Here is a 25,635-nt window from a genome sequence, read left to right as displayed (position 1 = left end):
CTCATGGCTTGCCCAAGGACACCCAGCCAATTAGTGGCACCCCCTGAATTCAAACCACTATCTATGCAACTCCAGTGCCATTGGGTAAATAATCATTTATGGGCACCTTATGGGCCCAGTGACAGGAGGGGACAGAGACCTCAAGATCCAGAAAATAAAAGGAGATCTTTCTCTGTTTTTAGTAATACCTCCGCAACAAAATGATGAGTGAAGGAATCCATTCAGGAAACATTTATTGAGCGCCTACTATGATCCAGGCACTGTACTGAATGCTCAGGCTACAGCAGGGAACAAGAACATTCCAGCCTTGGAGGAGTTTATACTTTAATGGGAGAAACAGACAAAAAGCATTACCAAAAAATACCAGAAAACAAAAACCAAAAAACCTCAGGAAATTATAGAGGATGTTGGGACATAAATATTAATAAAAAAAAAAAAAAAAACAAAAAACCAAAAAACTGGCCGTGTGTGGTGGTGCATGCCTGTGATCCCAGCACTTTGGGAAGTCAAGGTGGGAGGACCACTTGATGCCAGGAGTTCAAGACAAGCAACATAGCAAGACCTCATCTCTACAAAAAATACAAATAAATAAAATAAAATAGCAATCTCCACCCTTGGCCCTTGATGGTGTCTCACTCTGTCACCCAGACTGGAATGCAGTGATACAATCATAGATCACTGCAGCCTTGAACTCCTGGGTTCAAGCAATCTTCCCACCTCATCCTCCCAAGCAGTTGGGACTACAGGTGTGCACCACTGAGCCCAGCAAAAACTGCAATTTTGTTTTATTTTATTTTTTAAATTTTATTTCAGAGCATTACAGGGGTTCAAACATTTGGTTACATAAATTGCTTTTATACAGTTTGAGTCAAAATTATAAGTGTGCTCATCCACCCAGATAGTGTGTATTGTACCCATTAGGCGTGAATTTACTCATCCCCTCCTCCCACACCACCTGCTTGGTTTCTGATGAGTTTTATTTCCATATGTGCACATACGTGTTGTTTGATTCGTTCCAGTCTAATGGTGAGTACATGTGGTGTTTGTTTTTCCATTCTTGTGGTAGACTCCACTGCCTCATTCTGATCCTTCAGCCCTCTGCATTGGACTGTGAGTAGCTCAAAGGTGTCTGCGGGATTTATCAGTGTCCCAGTGGTACACAGTAGGTGCCTAATAAATCATTAAGCAATTAAGTGCTATTTCATCATTCGCTACATAAAATCTAAACTCCCTGGCACAGGACAGATTTGCAGATCCGCTGGTAAAATCCTAAATTGGTTCTTGGAGTAGACACACCTGGTTGTGGTGGTGGCTTCTGGGAGATGACATGCAGGGCAGGGGGCAGAGGTCAAAGGAGACAGACTTTTCACTCTAGTCATCCTTTTGCAGGTTTGGAAATGTTCTTTACCAGATGTGTCAATGATCAATGAAAGTATAAAATGAATAAATAACATTCTACAAAGTAAAGGATTAGGCTGGGTGCTGTGGCTGACGGCTGTCGTCCCAGCTATTTAGGAGGCTGAGGCAGGAGGATCGCTTGAGCCCAGGAGTTGGAGCCTGCAGTGAGCTATGGTGACACTACTGTACTCCAGCCTGGCAGCCTGGGCAGCAGAGGGAGACTCTGTCTCAAAAACAAAAGAAAGAAAAGGCTGCTGTGGGCTTGTGGCGCCCCCTGGAGGTAGAGATGGGAGCCTAATAATCAGCGTTTGGATTTCTGCGGTTGGCAGGACCAGGGAGGAAATCCAGGATCTGTGGACTCCCCACTTTGCTCCGTCCTTGGAGAGCCCTGGAAGGCCTGAGAGGAGACAGGACCCTGGCCTAGGGGATGGAGGACACACAGACCTAACCTGAAAGGTTTCAGGACGACATAGCCCTACCATGGGGATCTAAGCGGGGAGGCATGGTCCTCCAGGCCCAACCCTGAGGGCTCTCTGTGGACGATAAGGCTCGGCCTTTAAACAAACAAAATCGCGGAATTGGATGCACAAAAACCACCTCCCCAAGTCTCGGAGGCCAACTGGGGGCGAGACCGGCCTGCTGGGCGTGACTGACATCAAAAGCTTAACGGTCATTGGCCGTATTCCCTTCGGTGCCCGCCCCAGAACCGCCCAGCCATGGGCGGGCCACTCTGCCAGGTTTAAAGTTCATTGGCTGAATAGAGTCTGGGCGATCTCATTGGCTGGATTCTTCCACCGCTCATTGGGGGCGGGACCCAAAGGGGCGAGGCCTACGGGCAATGGGGCTTCTTGATGTGTGGTCTCGTGTCCCCAGTGTCGCCGAGGTTCCTTAAGCTAGGAAGTTAGTTCGGGAGAAGGAGTAGGGGCACGCTGGGCCAGTCTTCAGTCCTCGCTCTTGTACACCCCGCTTTCCAGCGCGGAAGCCGAGCGGGGGTGGGGTGGGGCAACGTCGCGCGTGTGACGTCATCTGGAGGCTCCGTGCCGGACCGGCGGTGCTGTGACCTCCGGTGGCGTGGGAGGCTACACTGCGATGCTGCGGCTAGTCCGGGCCGGGGCGCGGGCCTGGCTTCGGCCCACCGGCTGCCGGGTGAGGCCAGGGACTGGAGGCGGGGTCGCAGGAGGAATGTTGGGAGTCCAGGGGTCGTCTCTCACTTTCGCCCGCCTCTTACAGGGCCTGACCTCGCTGGCGGATGAGGCAGCGCGGCCGGCGGACAATCCAGAGCTGGTGGCGAGCGCGGGTGAGCCTACTGGGGTCACCCGAGGAGGGGCGGCGGGCGGGAAGTCCTAACCCTTAACCTTGACCCCTGACTTCCCCCAGTCGCTCCAGGTCTTCAGGCGCCTGTCCTACGCAAGTGCGAGCGCCCAGTACCAGCTCATCTGAGCCCGGTGCAGGCCTGGATCGAGTCCCTGAAGGGCTACGAGCAAGAGCGCGTGGGCCTGGCCGAGCTGCATCCCGACGTTTTCGCCACCGCGCCCAGGTATAAGTGGGGGTTGTAATGGCGAACTGGGTGGCAGGAGGATGAGGAGCGGGAATTCAGAATCTTTGAGAAAGTGCTGAATTTCTAGAGTCTCAGTTTCTCCACCTGTCAAGGGGGGAGATGATGCTTTTCCCTGCCGCAGACCTGTGTGAAGTTGAAGACTGAGAGGTAACATCCTTCAGGGATTAAGGACACAAAACTCTAGAGCTGACAGGGGTCGAATCTTGCCTTCCTCTCTTGTGCTTTAGGTCCCCATCGTGTCAAACCTCAGGAGGTTGATGTGGTGATTAAATGACTTAATTCTGGCACAAGAGAGTTCTATAAAAACGATGGTTAACGTTACTGTTAACTGATTTTTTGCTAAGGGCTGGGTGAGGTGACTCATGCCTGTAATCCCAGCAGCTTGGGAGACAGAGATGGGAGGATTGCTTAAGGCCAGGAAGGAGTTCAAGACCAGCCTTAGCAACTTAACAAGACCTCATCTCAAAAAAAGTTTAAAAATTAGCCAGGCATGGTGTGTTTCTGTAGTCCCAGCTACCTGGCAGGCTGAGAGGGGAGGATTGCTTGAGGCCAGGAGTTTGAGAAAGTTGTAGTAGGAAAGAAGTGATGGTAGGAAAGAGAAGAAGGAAGGGGCAGCTCTTACTTGAGAAGATCACTCCTCTGAGAGATACTGTTTGAGCTGACACCTGTAGGCTGAGAAGGAACCAGCCATGGGAAAATCGTTGCAGGCAGAGGGAACAGCAAGTGCAAAGGCCCTGAGGCAGGACTCCATCTTGCAGAGAGGGCAGCTTGGCTGGAAGTGGTGTGAGATGGGGTCAGAGAGGGGCAGGGACAGATCACACAGGGCCCTGGAGGTTGGAGGAAGGAGGCTGGGTTTTTCCCATGGTGGGGTGGGAAGCTGTGGGCGGGTTTTAACACAGCAGGTTTCTCATGTCCCCTTTGTCCCCCACAGGCTGGACATCCTGCACCAGGTGGCCATCTGGCAGAAGAACTTCAAGAGAATCGTGAGTACCCAAGTGGAGCAAGTGGAGGGGAAGGAGGCAGAGGAAGCCCGGTGGTGTGTTTTCTATGGATTGCTTAGCTTGGGCCTCATCTTCTCTCTCCTGAACCATTCACTGATGAATGGTCAATTTTCAGTTATCATCTGATTCCTCACAAATCAAGGAGTCGTGCCTGTAAGTGTGTAATTATGGGCAGTCATCCCAGAGAAAGGAACATTTAACCTGAGGTCTACAGTAGAAGCTAACCAGTTAAACGACAAGACACCATGGGGCCAGGCACGGTGGCTCATCCCTGTAATCCTAGCACTCTGGGAGGCCAAGGCGGGAGGATCACTTGAGGTCAGGAGTTTGAGACCAGCCTGAGCGAGAGCGAGACCTCATCTCTGCTAAAAAAAAAAAAAAATAGAAAAAAAAAAATTAGCCAGGAGTGGCGGCGCACACCTGTACTCCCAGCTACTCAGGAGGCTGAGGCAGGAGGATCACTTGAGCCCAGGAGTTCGAGGCTGGGATGAGCTATGATTATACCACTGCACTTCGGCCTGGGTAACAAAGGGGAGAATTTGTCTCTTAAAAAAAAATAATAATTTGTCTAAAAACTACTGGACACTTCCTGTGTGCCAGGCAGCAGAGCTGCTGCCTTAGGGAAGGGGATTCTGATTTCTCTGTCCTCCCTGTCTCCCTGAAAATGCTGTCTTGTCCCGAGAGAGTTGCCCCTCACAGTGCCTCCTGCCTGGCTCCCAGGTGGCAGGACCGATCTGCCCAGCTCTTGGCTGTATTCCTGGGCCTGATGCCTTTGAGTTGCAGTGACACCTGCCTTGCAAACCTGACCCTGTCCTCCGTTTATGCCTGCAGAGCTATGCCAAGACCAAGACTCGGGCCGAGGTGCGAGGTGGTGGCCGGAAACCCTGGCCCCAGAAAGGCAGCGGGCGGGCCCGGCATGGCAGCATCCGCTCCCCGATCTGGCGAGGCGGTGAGTTGGGGGCTGACAGGTGAGGGTGGTGCCTGGGTTGGGTGGTTTTTCACACACAGCTGCCCACATCTGGTGTCGTAGCATGTCAGCCCTGTTAACTTCTACCTTACCTTCAGGGGTTTGGGCCATGCCTCCTACAGGAAGCCCTCCTTGACCTCCCCTGGGTACTACCAACCCTCCACAGCCCCTTGGGCCACCCTGATTGCCTCTGCGGTTGAGCTCTGTCTGCCCTGCCAGAGTGTCAACTGGGTGAGGGCAGGGACCGTGACCGTCTCATTCTCATTCTGAATCCCAGGGCCTGGTTGAAGGTGGCTACCCCAGCAGATGGTACGCACCAGGGCGTCTCCCCGGCTGCTGGCATCCCCCAAATCACACTCTGTTTGCTCCATTGCAGGGCGTGCCTGACGCTTGCTTCCCCCTCCAGACCTGGGAATTTTAACCTCCTGGTAACTGCAGCATTAACAGCTCACGCTTTGGTTAAGCTCGAATGCTGTTCTGCTTTGTGCGGTCTGTGCTGTCACTCCAGGTGTCCTGTGAGATGGGAACCGTCTGATCTCAGGGTTTGCCAGCTGTGGAAACTGAGGCCCAGAGAGGCAAAGTCACGGGTCCCAGGCTGTCCTTGATCCACACACAACACACCTGCTCACACACACCTCTGTCCCCACAGGAGGCGTTGCCCATGGCCCCCGGGGTCCCACGAGTTACTACTACATGCTGCCCATGAAGGTGCGGGCGCAGGGCCTCAAGGTGGCACTGACCGTCAAGCTGGCCCAGGTAGAGCCCAGGCGGCTGCTGGGGGAGGGGCAGGTGCTCTGGACCCAGGGCTCAGATGGTCCCTTCCTCCCACCAGGACGACCTACATATTGTGGACTCCCTGGAGCTGCCAACTGCGGACCCCCAGTACCTGACAGAGCTGGCCCGCTACCGCCGCTGGGGGGACTCCGTGCTCCTTGTGGACTTGTGAGGGGGTGGGGCAGGGCTGGGGCAGGGCAGCCTGAGCTCTGCCCTCAGCAGGGCTCACCTCCCGGCCTCTCTCACAGAGCTCACGAGGAGATGCCGCAGAACATCGTGGAGGCCACCTCCAGGCTCAACACCTTCAACCTGATCCCAGCTGTGGGTGAGTGAAGGGCCTAGCCCTCTTCCCCGGCCCCCAGAGCGTACACGTGCAGCCCCCACTGTTAGAATCGCAGTCCTTGCTGAGTGGGGGCTCAGGCCTGTACTCCCAGCACTCTGGGAGGCTGAGGTGGGAGGATCGCTTGAGGCCAGGATTTCAAGAGCAGCCTGGGCAACATACCGAGACCCCCGTCTCTACAAAACCCAAGAAAATTAGGCCAGGCGCGGTGGCTGACGCCTGTAATCCTAGCACTCTTGGAGGCCGAGGTGGGAGGATCACTTGAGCTCGGGCATTCAAGACCAGCTTGAGCAAGAGTGAGACTCCATCTCCACTAAAAATATGAAAATTAGCCGGGCGTGGTGGCGCTCGCTTGTGGTCCCAGGTACTCGGGAGGCTGAGTCAGGAGGATCTCTTGAGCCCAGGAGTTTGAGGTTGTAATGAGCTCTGATGTAACCACTGCACTCTAGCCTGGCCCACACAGCAAGACCCTGTCTCAAAAAAAAAAAAATCACAATCTTGCATCTGCCACTTGGACATTGAGTGGTCTTGGGCAGTCACCACCCTCCCCGATACTGACCCTCAGCCTGCTAGGAACAATAACCTTTCTTAAAAGCACTAAGATCCCCTCTGTCAAAGCCACAGTCTATTCCCTCTACAGCCACCAGAGGGCGCATGCGAGCGCCTGAGTCAGGACCCATCCCTCCTCTGCCCTCAGCCCTCTATGGTTCCCGCCTCCCCCGCTGCGGCAAAAGCCTAAGCCCTCCCTGCAGCCCGCCAGGCCCTGCAAGACCTGCCCCGTCCACTCCTTCCCCTCCGCTCACCTGCCCTGCGTCCCTCCCACTGGATTGTGATCTGGGAGTCACTGCCAAGTGCCGGAGGCGCTTGGTCAGTAGCTGATGGGCTGCGGACGGTTCCTTGGCCAGGGTCTGGGCCCAGGCTGCCGGGCTCACTAACTGAGGCTAGCCCACGGCGTCTCTGGAATGGGGGAGGGTGTGCTCCTCAGGGAGGGAGAGGGGTTCCAGATGTGGGGGGCAGGGGCAGCCCCGTCCTGACTGTCCGCCAACCCCACCCCACCCCCAGGCCTGAACGTGCATAGCATGCTCAAGCACCAGACCCTGGTCCTCACGCTGCCCACCGTCGCCTTCCTGGAGGACAAGCTGCTCTGGCAGGACTCGCGCTACACGCCCCTCTACCCCTTCCGCCTGCCCTACTGCGACTTGCCCTGACGGCCACCCTCTGCCCAGCACCGCTCTCCATGCCAAGCGCCCACTCTGACGCAGGCCGGTCCCTGGCACACCCGGGAGCCTCATGCCCACCCTGCAAGGGAGGTGCTGCCCGCACCCCCCATCCCAGTGAGGAGGCTGAGGCCACATGGTGGCCAAGGAAACATCACTACCAGGACAGGACAGCTCCGCAGAGAGCCCACATGGGCACCTGCCTCAACTTTCTCTCTCTCTTTTTTTTAATAAATTTTATTTTTTAATCAAAGAGTCGGGTTAGAGAAGCGCTTGCTGTCATTATTCATAATTCCATCTGGCATGTTGGGCCACTTCCCTGGTCTGGGCACTGCTGAGTTCCTCTCTCTTCTCAAGGGGCCCAAAGTCTGGTTTAAAGGTAACCTCAGGGCCAGGCACGGTGGCCCACACCTGTCATCCCAGCACTCTGGGAGGCTGAGACAGGACGATCGCTTGAGGTCAGGAGTTTGAGAGCAGCCTGAGCAAGAGCAAGACCTATGATGATGCCAATACACTCTTGCCAGGGTGGCAGAGCAAGACTGTGTCTCCGGAAAAATAGAAAATAAAGGCAACCTCAGGGCCAGGAGTTCAAGACCAGCCTGGGCAGCATAGTGAGACCCCCTCTCTACAAAAAATAAGAAAATTAGCAGAGTGTGGTGGCATGTGCCTGTAATTCCAGCTACTCGGGAGGCTGAGGCAGGAGGATCACTTGAGCCCAGGAGTTCAAGGTTGCAATGAGCTATGATTGTGCCACTGCACTTGCTCTAGCCTGGACAATAGAGTGAGACCCTGTTTCTAAAAACAAACAAACAAACAAAACAACCTCAGTGCTGTTTATGGAAATTTCAAGACTCCACTTACCCCTGGTGTGTCAGACTTGGAGCTCATGAAGCTCATGAAGTTATGTGGGTGTCGCCAGTTCCCAGGAACTGCCTCCTGGCACGCCCGTCCTGAGTACAGCCACCGGGCACTCTCATCCCTGAGTCAGGCCCTACGGTCTAATATGTTATAGTCCTTCAGTCCAAGAGTGTGGGCATCATTCCACAAGCAGATGTCACGTACAAACTTGAGTTTTCATCAACCATTTCCCCTAAGCACAAAGTCAGAAAAGCAAACATCTCACAATAAATGAGCAGGTGTTTAAAAACACCAAACCACTATCCCAATTCTTGAGTCTCCTAAAGTCAGCCAGAACTGCCTTCCAGAGCGCGGTTCCAGGGTAACCGCCCTGTCTGCTGGGTCACCCTAGGCCGAAAACATCTCTGGAATGCCTCTCCTGGGGTTGCCTTCAGTTCACTCTGTTTTGTTTTTGTTTTTGTTTTTTTTTGGGGGGGTGTGAGAGGGGAGTTCAGTTTCCTTTTTTTTTTTTTGAGAAGAGTCTCACTCTGTCTCCCGGGTAGAGTGCAGTGGCGTCATCATAGCTCACTGCAGCCTCAAACTCCTGGGCTCAAGCGATCCTCCTGCTTCAGCCTCCCGAGTAGCTGGGACTACAGGTGCGCACCACTGCTCCTGGCTAATTGTTCTATTTTTAGTAGAGATGGGGTCTCACTCTTGCTCACCAAGGTTTTGAACTCCTGAGCTAAAGTGATTCTCTTGCCTCGGCCTCCCAGAGTGCTGGGATTACAGACGTGAGCCACCACGCCCAGCCACAGCACATTCTTTGAACATCCCCAGTGGACATAAAAACTTTGATCTTTGAAGCACCAGATTTATTATTTTTTTTATTTTATATTTTTGAGGCAGGGTCTTGCTCTGTCACCCAGGCTGGAGTGCAGTGGCAGCATCACAGCTCACTACAGCCTCAAACTCTTGGGCTCAAGTGATCCTCTTGCCTCAGCCTCCTGAGTAGCTGCAACACAGGTGCATGCCACTATGCCTGGCTAATTTTTCTATTTTTTGTAGAGATGGGGTCTTGCTATGTTGCTCAGTCTGGTCTCCATCTCCTCGCCTCAAGTGATGCTCCCATCTCGGCCTCCCAGAGTGCTGGGATTACAGGTGTGAGCTGTTGCTGGTTTTGTCCTGCTCTTGGAACCTCCTGGCCCTGCACACACTGGGGCCGCTTCAGGAGGAGCAGAAGGAGAGCTGCAGGATGTGTGTGTGTGTGGGGGGGGGGGGGGGTGGAGGTGGGACACGCTTTTTTCTGGAGCACTAATGTTATACCTGCTGGGCACAGCCACCATGGACCCCAAACAGCGTGTCCTGGCACCAATCCCCGGCAGGGGATGTCGCCTGCACGTTTCCATGTGGAAACTGGTGAATCATCCTTGGAGTCTCAGCTTAAATGGCTGAGACTCTCAGTGGCTGCCGCCTTGCCACTGATGACACTGATTCATCGCATCCAAGTCCCCCTTGGTTAAAAGATACACCATAGTTGGTATATTTATTACCAAGAAAAAAGCGGTGCTGGCAGTTCCACTCTGCCCTGCCCTTGATCATGAGACATAGTTCAATGTCAGAGGCACTAACACGGAAAACATCTGCATGGAGAACTGCATTGAAATGCTCCAAGCCCTCTCCGGACTCTGAGGCGGATGTTGTAAATATCCTAAAACACCCCTGTAGGGGGACAGGAGCTCTTGCTGGAGGCTGCTCTCTGGCCCCACTTCCTTTCCTGTTCCCACGACTGATGGCTCCTCCCCCTCTTCCTGCAGTCACATTCAGTACTGCTGGCCTTTTACCGCACGCTGTAGTAGGTTAGGCATTCGTGTGTCTTTCTCCCCGTGTTAAAGAGTTCAAGGGGGCAGAGACTGTTCCCACCCTCTTTGTATTCCCCTCACCCCAGCCTTCCGCAGGGTCAGCTTTGCCGACTTGAATCAAGCCATTCTGCCCAGCCCCTCTCTGCTGAGCAGGCAGAAGGGGACCCCAGGCGTGTGGTTACCAAGGAGGTCTTGCCACGTCCAATTCTGGCCAAACTAACCGCCGTCCTTTGCAAAGGACGCTCTGCAAACAAGCTGGACATATCTTCACTTTCAAAAGCACAGTTTAAAAACACCCAAGTTCCTTTTTTAAGAAAAGTTTATCAAGGCCTGTAATCCCAGCACTCTGGGAGGCTGAGGCGGGTGGATCGTTTGAGCTCAGGAGTTCGGCACCAGCCTGAGCAAGAGCGAGACCCCATCTCTACTAAAAAAATACAAAGAAATTAGCTGGACAACTAAAAATATATAGAAACAATTAGCCGGATGTGGTGGCGCATGCCTTTAGGTTGTTAAGCATTTCACATTCGTCAGGGGAGGAATGAATAGTGAAGTAAATCTGTGTGTGAGTAACAGAATACTGATCTGGCAGGAAGATAGCACCACCTGTGGTGTCCTTGGCCAAGTTCGGTGATAAACACGAATGGGTACACACAAGGAAAGGAAGGTGAATCGATGTATGTGGTGATATTTTTCAAAGTATATATGTTAAATATTGTTAACATGATTTAATAATGAGGTGACTTATAACATCAGTAACAAAAATGTCTTATCAGGCAGTTGTGAGACAACTTCGGCAAGAACTGGTGGATACTGTACAAAAGCTCTCTAGGTCCCAGACTTCGCTAGAGATTAAATCATGTTGTCACGCTCATTTAGAAGATGAGGCTCAGAATTCACAGAAGCAATTAAGTCAGGCCAACAGTCAAGTATGTATGAAATTTAACATGTCAACAGTTCATCTAGAGTTGGTTCAATAATATAAAGTATTTTAGGGTACAAGTTTCAGGGGACAGCTTTCTTTGGTATTTTTGTTATTATTAAATGTATTATGATTTTATTATCTTTATTTACACTTATTTCTTAAACTCTGACTTTCATTCTGCCAGTTTTTCTAACAATTACCTATATATTTTCTTATAATATTTACTCTTAGGAAACTTGACAATTATACATCCTTCAGAGAAGTTGAGAGAACATTTTTCCTATTAAAAATTATATTTAGTGATATCTCTATTGCCATTGTGAGGCAAGCCAGATTAAATCAGAAGATAATATCTAATGGAATGATCTAGAACACAGTCTTACTTCTTATGTTCACTTTTGTGACTGGATACAGATTCTGTGTATACTTATTTCATGGGTTTCAGGTTCACTTGTACAGAAAGGCTATTATACCCTTCTCCAAATGTTTTAGGTTTACAGTTGTCAGGATAAAAATGAAATACTTCAATCCATACCAATAATTTCTTATAAAAAGCTAAATATATACATAAAAATAAAATAAAATTACAGTTCAAGTGGTGGTGCTTGGAACACAAAAATACAAACGCTCACCATAACGTAATTTTCCATCTTTTCCCATTTTACCACTTTTGTAAATTTGAGTATTTATCTGGTATGACAAAATTGGAAAACAAGAATAATGTATTTTCATCCTAGAGCAGGGGTTGCTAAACTTCTGTGTAAAGGGCCAGATAAATCTTAGGTTTTGTGAGCCAGAAGGTCCCTGTTGCAACAGCTCCACTGTGCGGTTACAGCACAAAAGGAGCCGTAAATAATATGCAGAATGAAGGGGTGTGTCTGTGCTCCAATAAAATTTAGCTACACAAACAGGTGATGGGCAGATCTGTGCTAGATTATTATTTTTTTTTTAATAAAAGTGTGTTAGTCTAAAAACCGTGTTTTCTATATACCACGTTTTGTTTATCCATTCATGCATTGATGGAAATGCAGATTATTTCCAAATGTAATTTTTAAAAAATTCCTTATTTTAGCTACAAGAAGTGCACAATCAGCTGAAAGAGACTGGACGACGTGCTGAGAAGCTGGAAGACCACAGGACAAAGTACAATTTAAAGCAGCACAAAAAAAAAATGACTTGAGTATTATAAAGCAAATAAGCATATAGTTTGAGAATTGTACCAGTTATGATAATAACTGTATCTGTGTGAAGCCAAGGAAATATTTCAGCTTTAAGCTATTTTGAAATGTATATTTTTTGTACATTATTTCTAAATTTACACATTTTCCACGGACACAGCTAGAAAAAATGTTAGAGTTGCCAAATCATCTACTTTTCAAATCTAAGAATTTATGTAGTGATAGCTTCAGATGTTTGGTTTGAAATTACATGATGTTTTAAAAAATTATCTGAGATTATTTTATAATGTATATTTTAGGCTCAAAATAGAAAATTCAAAATTAAAAGATACCATCAAAGAGCAAGCGTGCAAACTTGAGCAGCGTGAGAAACACCTGTTAAGTGCAAGTTCAGTAAGTCAGTCTCTTCCTTTCTGTCATACCCAAAAGGAATTTTATTTCTCTCGTAGTACAGGTTGAGTACCCCTCATCCAAAATGGTTGGGCCCAGAAATGTTTTGGATTTTGGAATATTTGTAGATACATAATGAAATATCTTGGGGTTGGGATCCAAATCTAAACACAAAATTTATTTATTTCATAAACACCTTATGCACAAAGCCGGAAGGTAATTTTATAGAATGTTTTTAAATAATTTTGTGCATGAAGCAGAGCTTTGAGTGTGTTTGCACTGCAACCTGTCACATGAAGTCAGATGTGGAATTTCCCACTTGTGGTGTCATGTCCACATGCAAGAAGATTAAGGTTTTGGAGCACTTTGAATTTCAGATTTTCAGATTCAGGATGCTCCGCCCATAGTATAGATGCTCCTTGACATACAGTGGGGTCGTATACTGATAACCCACTGTAAGTGGAAAGTATCATAGGACAAAAATGCATTTAAAACGCCCAATCCACATAAGCTACTGAACATGATAGCGTAGCCTAGCCTACCCTAAACATTCTCAGAACACTTACATTAGCCTGAAGTTGGGTAACATAATCTCACACAAAGTCTACCTTATAATGCAGTCCTGAATATCTCCTGTACCACATATTGCTAGCCTGGGAAAACAACACAATTAAAAATTCAAAACATATTGAAATTGACATGATTTCACGCTATTGTAAACTCAAAAAATTTTAAGTTGAAGCATCATAATTATACCAAAATTGCAATGGTTTTATGCCATTGTAAAGTTGAAAAATTGTAAGTTGGGTCATCACAAGTCAGGGACTGTCTGTATATAAGAGTGTTTTAGCCAATATGAAAAGTCTCACTGATAATATATTTATTGCATTCATATTGATATTACTTGCTACTAGCAGTGCAAGTCCTCTTGCCTTTATAGAAGAAACTGGTTGAATTCATAAAATTAATGATTTCGGTATTATGATTTTAATAAAGAGATTATAATAGCCTAAAAAGAATATTTCATATATACCATATTTAGTTTATCTATTCATCCATTGATGGACATTGGGGTTGTTTCTGTGGTTTTGCTCTTGAAAATAATGCTGTGGACATGGGTGCGCAACTCTCTGAGTCGCTGCCAACAGTTTATAAAATATTTTACAATTCTAAGAAAAGCTTTGAGGAATGATTCTAGAATTCTAAAATTCTCTTTTTTTTTTTTTGAGACAGAGTCTCACTTTGTTGCCTAGGCTAGAGTGAGTGCCGTGGCGTCAGCCTAGCTCACAGCAACCTCAAACTCCTGGGCTCAAGCGATCCTCCTGCCTCAGCCTCCCGAGTAGCTGGGACTACAGGCATGTGCCACCATGCCCGGCTAATTTTTCTATATATATATATTTAGTTGTCCATATAATTTCTTTCTATTTTTAGTAGAGACGGGGTCTCGCTCTTGCTCAGGCTGGTCTCGAACTCCTGACCTCGAGCGATCCACCCGCCTCGGCCTCCCAGAGTGCTAGGATTACAGGCGTGAGCCACCGCGCCCGGCCTAAAATTCTCTTATAATCTAAAACTGTTCAGTAAGATTTTGAGAATAAATTGCTTTTAATGTTGTCATTTGTATTCCCCGTCAAGAATGGGAACTAGGTCATTATGCGAGATTGTTCCTCTGAAGGGATGTGTTTTTTTCTTTGGATTTAAAAACAAAAGTGATGCCACGGAAAAGGTAGAAACAGCTGCTCTGGCAGGCATTACAGGGTAGCACAGTGCTCCTGGCACTGGAAGTTCAGAAACTAACTTTTTCCCTTTCACATGTGTTCATCAGTCTTTTTAAGGCTTAAAAGTATGATCTCAGAAAAGACCGGTGTGTATTCCAGGATACTATAAGAATTTATTGATATGTAGTGAAAACTATGTAACTGTTTACCATGCAGAACAGGAGTCTTGTGTCATCGTGCTCTCCTTTGTAGGAATGAAGATCAGGTGACTTCCTTGTGAGGACTAAATTGGAGCAATGAGGCCGGAACACTGACTAACTAGTTTCTTTAAGTCACGATAGGAAGATTGATGCAATTCTGTTTACAGATACACCTATCAGGGAAACTAGAACATTGTTGTTGACTGGCCTTTCTCTTAGGTTTCATATAAATTGGTCACATTTTATTAGCATAGTTTTCATATAAGGGACATGACAATATTTTGATGATGAGTCTTCTGTGAGTGAGGATGGCAGGAGACATGCCCTAAATGTGTGTCTTACAGGAATATATTAAGGCATCAAAAACTGAAAAATTTGTAAGAATACTCAAAACCTATTTAGGTCATTGAAAAACAATAAGGGATTTTTCTGTAGATTCCCATAGAAATGAGTTAGAAATACGGCCTAGAATTACTTAGCACTTTGAAGTGTACCCGGTGAATCAAAAATGCCATAAGAAACAGCTTTGCACCAACTGAATCAATAGCCTTCACTTCTCCACAAGGCTCTCATCTCATGAATTCCTAAGCCAGAGACTGCCTGGGTTAAGGTATTCAATGGACGCAATTTTGAGGTGAAGAATCTAGATCGGGAAGACACAATCCTCCAAATGACTGAGCATCTGAAAGAGCTTTACAGGACTTCCATGAGGCCGTGTCTCTATGGAAAAGGAGATTATTCACAAGGAAACAAAGGCATATAATAGCTAGTCTAACACTCATGGAAAAGTTTTGCATTATAAAAAGAAAAAAAAGACAAAATATGCTGGTCAACAGCCTAAGGGTGAGGGTGCTCCCAAGATTAGAATATGACACTATGCTCAAAGTAGCACAGTAGGAAAACACACAGACTGTAGAAGAGTAGCTGTATCTGTCTGCACAAGTAATCCACGGCAAGGAATGTTGCTGAGTGTGTGGCTGAGAACATTGTCGGTGAGACGTGAACTAGAAGGAGGAGCCCTCAGTACAGAGGTCAGGGCTGCAGACATAGATCAGGGAATCTGGGTTAAAGCCTTGATATTTAAGGGGCTCTGAGAGAATTTAAAAAGAGGAATAGGAGTAAACATCAGGGGTGCTGCATTTAGAAATAAGGTGGGTCAGAGGAGCAGAGGAGAGGGTATGGTCAGTGCTAGCAGTTGGTGCTGAGAAAAAATGAAATTAAGGACTAAAAATAGGGACTATCTGATGGCCCTCAGAATGTTTTAATTGGAAGTATAGGATTGAAAATCAGATTTTAGTATAAAAGAAGATAATGATGAAAATAGATCTCTGGATGAGACTATATATTAAAGAATATTAGAGTACATCTAATCCCAGCCCTTTGGGAGGCCAAGGCAGGAGGATCACTTGAAGCCAGGAGTTCAAGGCCAGCCTGGGCAACATGGCAAGACCCCGTTACTACAACAAATTAGAAAAAATTAGCCAGTCATGGTGACACACACCTGCAGGCCCAGCTACTTGGAGGCTGAGGCTGGAGGATCACTTGAGCCCAGGAATTCAAGAGGCTGTAGTGAGCTGGGATGGTGCCAGTGCACTTTAGCCTGGGTGATGGAGTCAGACCCTGTTTCAAAAAAAGAATATTAGAGTTCAATGGAAGGAGAGAAACAGGATGATAGAAAGACCACAAGAGGCCATACATGGTGGCTTATGTCTGTCATCCAAGTACTGTGGGAGGTCGAGGTCGGAGGATCACTTGAGCCCAGTAGTTCCAGATAAGCCTGAGTAATGGGGTAAGAACTCATCTCTATAAAGAAAATAAAACAATTACCCAGGAGTAGTGGTGTATGACTGTACTTCCAGCAACTTGAGAGGCTGAGGCAGGAGAATAACTCAAGACTCAGAGGTGAAGGCTGTAGTGAGCTATGATCATGCCACCATAGTCTGAGAGACACAGTGTGACAGTCTGAAAAAAAAAAAAAAAAAAAAAAAAGAAAGTAAAAAAACCAAATCAAAACCCCCAAATTAAAAAACAACCAGGCCTGGCGCGGTGGCTCACGCCTGTAATCCTAGCACTCTGGGAGGCCGAGGCGGGTGTATCGCTCAAGGTCAGGAGTTCGAGACCAGCTTTGAGCAAGAGCGAGACCCCGTCTCTACTAAAAATAGAAAGAAATTATCTGGCCAACTAAAATATATATAGAAAAAATTAGCCGGGCATGGTGGCGCATGCCTGTAGTCCCAGCTACTCGGGAGGCTGAGGCAGTAGGATCGCTTAAGCCCAGGAGTGTGAGGTTGCTGTGAGCTAGGCTGACGCCATGGCACTCTAGCCCGCGCAACAAAGCGAGACTCTGTCTCAAAAAAAAAAACACCAACCAAAAACTGAGAAGCTATAAGAATCAGGCAAAATATACGTTATTAAATGTAGAGAAGACTTAAACTTTATTTTGTTTTGTAGATTTCTAGAGGGAAGGTGACATCTGTTTCTTCCTTTAAATATTTCAGTTTCCGTCAGCATTAAAACTAAATTGGTCTTTCAGATTAATGATTCTCACTAGAGAATTACTTGATTATTAAGACCAGTTGGCATAAAACAAGAACATTAGGAAAAGAAAAAATTTTGATTTAGAGATTAGACCACACTCTTGAATTGTTCTTAAGATACATAGTTCAGAGGCCGGGTGTGGTGGCTCACGCCTGTAATCCTAGCACTCTGGGAGGCCGAGGCGGGTGGATCGCTCGAGGTCAGGAGTTCGAGACCAGCCTGAGCAAGAGCGAGACCCCGTCTCTACTAAAAATAGAAAGAAATTATATGGACAACTAAAAATCTATATAGAAAAAATTAGCCGGGCATGGTGGCGCATGCCTGTAGTCGCTACTCGGGAGGCTGAGGCAGTAGGATCGCTTAAGCCGAGGAGTCTGAGGTTGCTGTGAGCTAAGCTGACTCCACGGCACTCACTCTAGCCAGGGCAACAAAGTGAGACTCTGTCTCAACCAAAAAAAAAAAAAAAAGATACATAGTTCAATTTTTTTTTTTTTTTTTTTTTTTTGAGACAGAGTCTCGCTCTGTTGCCCGGGCTAGAGTGAGTGCCGTGGCGTCAGCCCAGCTCACAGCAACCTCAAACTCCTGGGCTCAAGCGATCCTCCTGCCTCAGCCTTCCGAGTAGCTGGGACTACAGGCATGAGCCACCGTGCCCGGCTCATAGTTCAGTTTTTAAGAATTTAAAGTCACTCTATTATTCTGTGAATTATCAGATTACATGAGTACTAAAATAAGAATGATTCCTTTTTTATAATTTGATTTAATATTGAATTACATTAACTAGTAGATATTGATGGTAAACATTTTAAATTTCTGCTTTTTTCTAATATTTAAAATGACTCTCTGAATCACTAACTCAAAACTTAAGAAAACACAATAACTATTCATATTACAATTATTTAAAAATGTGTACTTTCAATTTGTTTTAGACACGACCGTCATCTCAGATGGAAACTCAGATGGATCTCAGCGTTTGGGGAACATATGGGGAATCTGAAGTCTCCACAATAGAAACTTCTCAAGACGATTTTGATGAAACCACATTTAGAAGATAAAATCAACTCTATCTGAAAGAATTAAAACGTAGAAAACCCTCATCTGGTAAACTAAGCAAGTAAGTCAAAACATAGCATCATAGAAAATAAAGTAAGCTCATTAATTTGCCTCAGAAGCATAAGTTTTGGTGAGGGAGGCTCATGAGATTAGTTGGAAGTGAAAACTAGATAATATCATCTTTTTGGTAAATGATGTTTGTGAAATTACCTTTGACGTATTGCTTTAGGATAGTTTATGTCTTTCTCCCTTTTTCTGGTTTTATATACCTTTTTCCCATGTAATACCATGTAGTTCACTTGATCTCTTAGTCCTTCAGCTAGATATGTTTGAAGCTTTATACTTTAGACAGTGGCATTGTTATAAATTGCTTGCCAGCATTTCCCTAAGTAGAAATGTTAATGAGCTTAACTGCTTTCTGGAAGACAGAACTTACACCACAACAGTCACGTGCTGCTGCGGCTGCTCTCATCATATTCTGCCACTTCGTAAATTACCTTCCCTTGATTGCGATCTTCGGTATCGTCACTAGTGGGCACCTTGGGACAGACTATCCTGTGTAGTTTTCCACTCTACGCAAAGGCAGACTTGTGAAATATGGAAAGATTAACAGGGATGAAGGGGTGGATACGTCACAAAGTGGTTAAAAGTGATACATTGTTCAGCCTGAGGGTCAGGTGTGTGGAAGACAGAAAGGACAGGTCCCACCTTGATACCTTGGTAACAATGTTGGCAGCTCATTTTCACTGGAGCTGCATTAGCTCTTTTTGATCACCAGCTCAGCGACCTCATTTTCCCCTAGAAGTTGTTGCTCTGGATTATTCCTCACTGCCAAATGCTTAATTTTTCCCAGATAATGGGTGAAATGTACAAGGGCAGTGAAAGCAAGTGCTTGACAGTGTCTCTGAGATTTTCTTTAAACCTCTGTACTAATTTACTAAATGAAAGTATTTCTAGCTTTCCTCTGATTTTAATATTTTATTGTGTATACTTAAGGAGTACAACATGATGTTTTAACACATTTACACATCACTAATTTATTATGGTTATTATAGTCTAGCAATTTAACATATTTATCATCTCACATAGTTACCCTTTAAACACAACCATTTCTAGTGGCGTCCTCAAGAGTCTTACAGAGAGAGCCGTTCCAGCAGGCAGCAAGCGCTGCCTGTTAAGCAGTGCATCATTGACGGCCGTTTGTCTCCCCGCCATACTTTGTCTGAACTACTTGCTTATTAGAACTTTCTCTAGAAATGAATGTACATCTATGAAATGATTTTAAAAGTATGATTGCAAACAGTAGGCACGCTCTGACATATTTTCAGTGTTAAAAATGCTGTTTAATGGGAAATTTTATCTACTTATGGCAACTTTTTAAAGTGCAAGTCATTTAGGAATAATTTACAAAAAACTGAAATACTAACCACTTATTTTTGCAATCTTCATAGAGCTCATCAGACTCTAGCAGCGGTCGGGACCGAACTGCTTGAGGAGAAACACAAGAGTTCTTAATATACCAGTCCTACTGTGTGTGGCCAGTCCTACAGTGCTAACTGTGGACACTTAGATTACTCTGGGACATAGTTTGAAAGATACTAAATATGAGAGAAGCCGTGTACTTAGCTAAAATTTGCTGATCCATTGCTGTTCTGTATATAATGTTTTCATATACTTATATTTAAAAATGAAAAAGTATAAATGAAGTTTCAGATACGCCCCTTGTATTAATGTTGCCCTTGAAGCTACCTCTGCCATGTGTAAACCTAATCTGTACCTGGAAATAAACAGAAAGGAACAGTGTTTTTATTAAAAGTGGTTTATGTATTTTACTCCATAAGGCCAAGTAGCTTTTGATTTAGTATTATGCATAAATGAAGATTATCAGTTTATTAAGCTTTTCTATTTTTTCTGGCAACATTCAGTCTCTTCTAAGCTATTGCTCCACACACTTCAGGAACCACTGAAGGCACCTTGTCTGACTGAATAGGACAGGGATTAATATCACCAAGAGGTTTTTCTCTCCTTTTTGCTGTGATCTTTGCCAGGCAGTGCATTAAGTCACTCAAGTAGGGTCAACAATTCTACATTTCTAGTAAGAGGAAAAATGTGTGATTCAATGGTAAAATAGGAATAAAATGAAAGGGACTTTTAACAAGTCCTTTAATATTTGCCAGTTTTTACTTATGAATATGGACAAAACCACCCCAGCCTCCCACCAACTACGACAAAACTGGACCCATCAGAAATCGAAACACTGTCACTAAGCGTTTGGGTGGCCGTCCCAGAGCAGCTCCCTCTCCATTGCCTGGGTCTGTCCCTTTTCCCTCTGAGCGCTCATGTTTGACCTGGTATCTCTTTCCCAACGTCAGTTGCCCTCAGCAGTCATTTGTGTGGTGACATATTCAAGGGTCAGTGAAAGGCTGGAAGAGACTTGATGGAGGCGGAGGACACTCCAGGGTTGGAATAGAGGCAGCTACTTCCAGCAGGTGCTCTTTAAGAGTTAGGAGAAAAAGATGGCCTCTAGTTAAATTTGTTATACCATAAGAATTGTCTATCTAGAGAGAAATTTCTTCAGTGCAAAGGTAAGCAATGTGTTGAGAAAAGTATTTCATTTTTATCTAAGTGAAATGTGTGTTATGCAAGTCCCTGCGAAAAGGGTATAAAGAAGTAATAAAACCCATTACCCATATGTAGGAAATACTTAGGAGAAGAGCTCTTGGGGGAAAGGTAAGATGATCATACCTTAGCAGTTCCTCAGTTCAAGTCAGGCAAAGATGTACATTTTTCATAGTTTTTATTAAATGTAATAAAAGATTCTTTCAATAAAGCCTTCTCCTTTTATCTGGTATTTAATCTTTGCTTTTGCAAGACCTAGCTAGTGTTATTGTCACATTCACACATTTTATAGAGCCCGTCCATAGTGTTATTGTCACAGAGATGTAATGGAAAACTGTCTCCCAAAATACTGGGAAATCTGTTCATCAAAAAAACTTTGTCTTGGCCAGGCACAGTGGCTCAGTAATCACAGCTTTTTGGGAGGCCAAGGTGGGGGGATTGCTTGAGGCCAGGAGTTCTAGACCACTCTGACTAATACACTGAGACCCCATATCTAAAATTATTTTTAGAAATTAAAAAAAAAATCTTCACACCTAAAATTTATAAAGGCATTGGCTATCATATTATCATTATCACCATGACATATTTATTATGTTCAGTAGAGTTCAGTTCATTTGAGATCCCGTTCTTGGCATTTAGTGAGAGAATACTTTTATATGAAAGAGTCAAGTAAGAGCACTCTAGATGGGGACACTTGTAATAGTGTTGAAATATTTTCACACATTTTGTAATTTTGTCGCTAACTCTAATTAGTCAGATATTTCAAAAATTGAAGAGAAATTCTGAAGAGAAATCAAAGTTACAATGAAAGAGTAATAGATTCTTTTCTTTGTTTCTAATCCTACAAAGTCTTGTATCAAAGAAACTATGGTTGAAAACTGGCTTTAATCTATATATATTCTTTTCTTCAAGCAGATTTTCTAAAATCTTTGTATCTATATGAATAAAGAAATGTTAGTAATAATACAGATAGCATAATATTTTTAATTTTTTGCCAGTAGAATTTTCATAGGACATTATGACAGTAACACTTTCTTCATGTATGTATTTAAGATTCTGTGCTGAAAAATTAATAGCATAGAACATACCTTAAAATTCTAATTTTCAAAAACTGGAGAGTGGAAAGTTCACTTTAAGGAAAAATCCACTGAAATTTAAAAAATGATTAAACTTTTATAAAGAAGAGAGTGCTGCTAAGAATGACAAAGAAACATATTCATTGCAAAATATGACTTGAATTATTTAACCTTTATATTAATAAGAGGAAACATCAGTCTTCTGAAATGGTGTATATCCAATACATCAATATTAATTTCATTTTTATCAGATTAATCTAAACAATTACACAAGATGTTCTTTCTCTGTTACATAAACTTAAAATAAGTAGGAATTTTATTTTACTCATCTGAATATCTTTTTATTTAAGCAATCTGAAGTTAGCTCTAATCTGTAAAATGATTCCTTAATTAAGGCCACATTTTATAAGCAATATATTATTCCCATGATAATTTCTCTTGTTTAACTTAAATATTGTAAGTAATATTTGTCTTATTTCAGATACAGGAGTTGGGAGGAAGCATAACTAGAAACTAGAAGAAGGTATGTTGCCAAAATTTATTAATTAAATTGAGATTAGTTGTTGATTTCTGAAATAAACTGTAAGTAGCAAGTGGAATCCCTTTCTGTTGCTTGGTAATAGATACTACATTAAATATTTTTTCTATACCACGCTGTTTTGGTTACTATAGCCTTGTAGTATAATTTAAAGTCTTATAAGGTGATGTCTCCAGATTTGTTCTTTTTTGCTTAAGATTGCTTTGGCTTTTCTGCTCTTTTTTGGTTCCAAATGAAGCATGGAATTATTTTTTCTAGATGTGTGAAATATGACATTAGTACTTTGATGGGGATTGCATTAAATCTATTAATGACTTCAGTGTGGACATTTGAACAATGTTGATTTCATCCACCCATGAGCATGGGCAGTTTTTCCATCTGTTTGTGTCATCTGTGATTTCTTTCATCAAAGTTTCTTAGTTCTCCTTGTAAAGGTCTTGCACCTCCTTGGATAAGTATATTCCTAAGCATTTCATTTTCTTTCTAGCTATTGTGAATGGTATTGAGTCTTTGATTTGACTCTCAGCTTGGCTCCTTTTAGTATATACAAATGCTACTGGTTTGCGTGCATTGACTTTGTAACCTGAGACTTTGCTGAATTTATTTACCACTTCTTGTTGGTGGAGTCTTTGGGTTTTTTAGATACAAGATCGTATCATCAGCAAGAAGCAGTAGTTTGTCCTCTTTCCTGATTTGGATACATTTTATTTCCTTATTTTACCTAATTGCTCTGGCTTGGACTTCCAGTACTATGTTTAGTAGAAGTGGTGATGACCACGGACACCCTTGTCTTCCAGTTTTTAGTGGGAATGCTTTCAACTTTTCCCCATTCAGTGTGATGATAGCTATGGGTTTGTCTTATATGTCTTTTATAGTTTTGAGGTATATTCCTTCTATGCCTGGTTTTTTGAGAGTTTTTAATCATGAAAGGGTGCTGGATTTTGTCAAATGCTTTTTCTGCATCTGAGATGATCATGTGGCTTTGGTTTTTGCTTCTGTTTATGTCTTGAATCATATTTATTGATTTACATATATTGAGCCATCCTTGCATTCCTGAGATGAAGCCCACTTGATCATGGTGAATTATTTTTTGATGTGTTATTGAATTTGATTCGATAGTATTTTTTAAGAATGTTTGCATCTATATTCATAAGGGATATTGGTCTGTAGTTTTCTTTTTGGTATCTACCCAAAAGAAATCACTTTATCAAAGAGACACCTACACTCAAATATTTACTGCAGCAAAATTCACAAGTGCAAAGATGTAGAATCACCCTAAGTGCCCATCAATTCATGAGTGGATTAGTAAAATATGGTATATATACATTATGGAGTACTACTCAGTCATAAAAAGGAAAAAATAATGTGTTTTGAAGCAACTTGGATGGAACTGGAGACCATTATCCTAAGTGAAGTATCTCAGGAATAGAACAAAACACCACATTTACTCTCTAATAACTAGGAACTAATTTTATGAGAATGTATGGGCAACAGAGAGATGTAAATGCCATTGGAAATCAGGAAGGGTCATGGGGAAGTGGTTCTTGTGACGTTATTTAGTCTTATCTCTTGCTATTTACCATACTCTGCCCCTTTGCTCTAGTATCTGGTCAACCTAAAGCACTTAAAATTCCCCAGTGTTCTTCTTCACCTCCAGCTCTTTGCATTGGCTTCTTTCTTTTATCTGCCATATTTTCTCCCTGTCCTTCGGGTATCAACCTATGTACTGTCTCCACCAAAAAAACAAACAAACAAACAAAAAAACCCTATAATATTGACACAAACATAGGATGTGTTCCTTCTGTGTGTTCTTGTACTGCCCTGTTTTATCCCTGTCATGGTATCTATAAGCAGTATGGAAATGGGCTCTTTCTGTGTTATTTCAGGTTATAGTATGCAGTTGTTGAAGGGTGGACTGTATCTCCATCTTGTAATTCCAGTGCTGGCCATGGTACCTTAGCACAGGGTTGTAAAATACATGAATAAAGAATGAGAACAGCAGAAGCTCTGCTGCTTTACCACAATGATATTAATAATTAATTCAGTGTGCAACTATGGGCAAATATACTTAATAGTAACTTTGCAGTGTATATACTTATTTTTTTTTTCTTACTAACACTCCTAAAATTCTCAACTCCTTTTTACTGACTTACATTTAGTTAGCTATGTGTGACTATGTTTTAGATGAAGAGTATAATTATTTCTTTTTCTTTCTAGCTGCTTCTGAATTTGCATCTGGAACCCACATATCCTCTCCTCTAATCTGCTGATGAGCTCAGTGTAAATCAGTATCTACTTTGAAAACCACATTAAAATATGTACCCATTTTATGGAAAAAAATCTGTGATCTAAAAAATAATAAAATGTTATTCCTGGGCTGTTGACATGATGTTTTACTTGTTTCCCATTAAATATATCACATGGGAGAATTTTTATGAAAGGAAAATAATTTTGTATTACATATGCCTGATGGAAATTTACATAGTTTTAAATGATGTTTCTTGCCTTCCTTAACTTTTCAGTGATATTTCAATTGAAACCAGTGTCATTGAGTTTTAGATACTCAAACTGCCCTCATGTCAGCTGTTTAAGCAGCCAAACAACCAAGTTGTCATTAATATTTTAGTGGACTTAAGTCATGGGTTATTTTTATTTTACAATTTTCATCACTGTATGTAGTGATAGATTTAGATTTAGACAGGCATCAATTTGATCTAGTGGTGCAGTGGTCATTGTCAATGTTTGGACGTATTACAATTATTACAGTGCCATGAAACTTCTAATTTTGAGCACTGATTTATATAGATCTTGCCTTATGGAAAAGATCACTGGTGGGATTATTACTTCATTTCACAGTTCATGTTTATGAAAGCATTTATCCTATTCAAAGTTCTGCGTTAAACAATGCTAATGATCAGATGTAGAGCATGACCAAGTACTAATAATGTGTCATGAGCAGGGGTTGGGTGATAACCTTTTGACTCTGAGGTTCCAAAAACAGGAAACAATTCCATGGTATTAATTGAAGACCCTGTGACTGGGATGTACATCAGTTTTCTTATTTAATTCTTGTAATAACCTTTCTGAACATTATTCAGTTAGTAGCAATTTGATGGCGAGTACATGTGGTGCTTATTTTTCCATTCTTGTGATACCTCGCTTTGAAGGATGGGCTCAGGCTCTATCCAGGATGATATGAGAGGTGCTACATCACCATTGTGCTTTGTAGTTGACTACCCAGCCATAAAAACATGTTCCATTGTCTTTAGTTACACTTGTTGGGGCACAGGATCATTGCTGCTGTCACTGAGAGGATGTCCCACTGCACAGAAGCTTTCTCAGGGCCCCCTTCATGCCCCTGTTCCTCAGGCTGTAGATGAAGGGGTTCAGCATGGGGGTGACTACAGTGTATGGGACCGAGGCAACACCCCTGCTGGAGAAGCGTGTGTCCATGTGGA

At 43.8% G+C, this 25,635-nt stretch overlaps 1 protein-coding gene across 1 annotated transcript; it reads left to right on the top strand.

Annotated features, from left to right (window-relative positions):
- The first annotated feature begins 2,271 nt into the window (after positions 1 to 2,271).
- MRPL4 (mitochondrial ribosomal protein L4) lies at positions 2,272 to 6,031 on the top strand. The gene is made up of 8 exons (XM_069479084.1): positions 2,272 to 2,544; positions 2,629 to 2,695; positions 2,785 to 2,935; positions 3,888 to 3,939; positions 4,789 to 4,906; positions 5,574 to 5,680; positions 5,757 to 5,866; positions 5,947 to 6,031. Exons 1-8 carry the CDS (start codon positions 2,488 to 2,490, stop codon positions 6,029 to 6,031), a joined length of 747 nt encoding a protein of 248 aa, XP_069335185.1. The 5' UTR covers positions 2,272 to 2,487.
- The last annotated feature ends 19,604 nt before the right edge of the window (positions 6,032 to 25,635 follow it).

The sequence above is a fragment of the Eulemur rufifrons genome, chromosome 2 (assembly GCF_041146395.1).
Source record: "Eulemur rufifrons isolate Redbay chromosome 2, OSU_ERuf_1, whole genome shotgun sequence".
Taxonomy (NCBI): domain Eukaryota; kingdom Metazoa; phylum Chordata; class Mammalia; order Primates; family Lemuridae; genus Eulemur; species Eulemur rufifrons.
Note: the sequence above shows the minus strand (reverse complement) of the source record. Positions and strands in the feature narration are given on the sequence as shown.

What these genes read in the sequence shown, in the direction of transcription:
- MRPL4 (XM_069479084.1), top strand. Translation starts at nt 2,488, where the DNA reads ATGCTGCGGCTAGTCCGGGCCGGGGCGCGGGCCTGGCTTCGGCCCACC. An exon ending in AGAGCTGGTGGCGAGCGCGG is followed by an intron (nt 2,696 to 2,784) that starts GTGAGCCTACTG and finishes CAGTCGCTCCAG; the next exon opens with GTCTTCAGGCGCCTGTCCTA. An exon ending in CTCCCCGATCTGGCGAGGCG is followed by an intron (nt 4,907 to 5,573) that starts GTGAGTTGGGGG and finishes CTGTCCCCACAG; the next exon opens with GAGGCGTTGCCCATGGCCCC.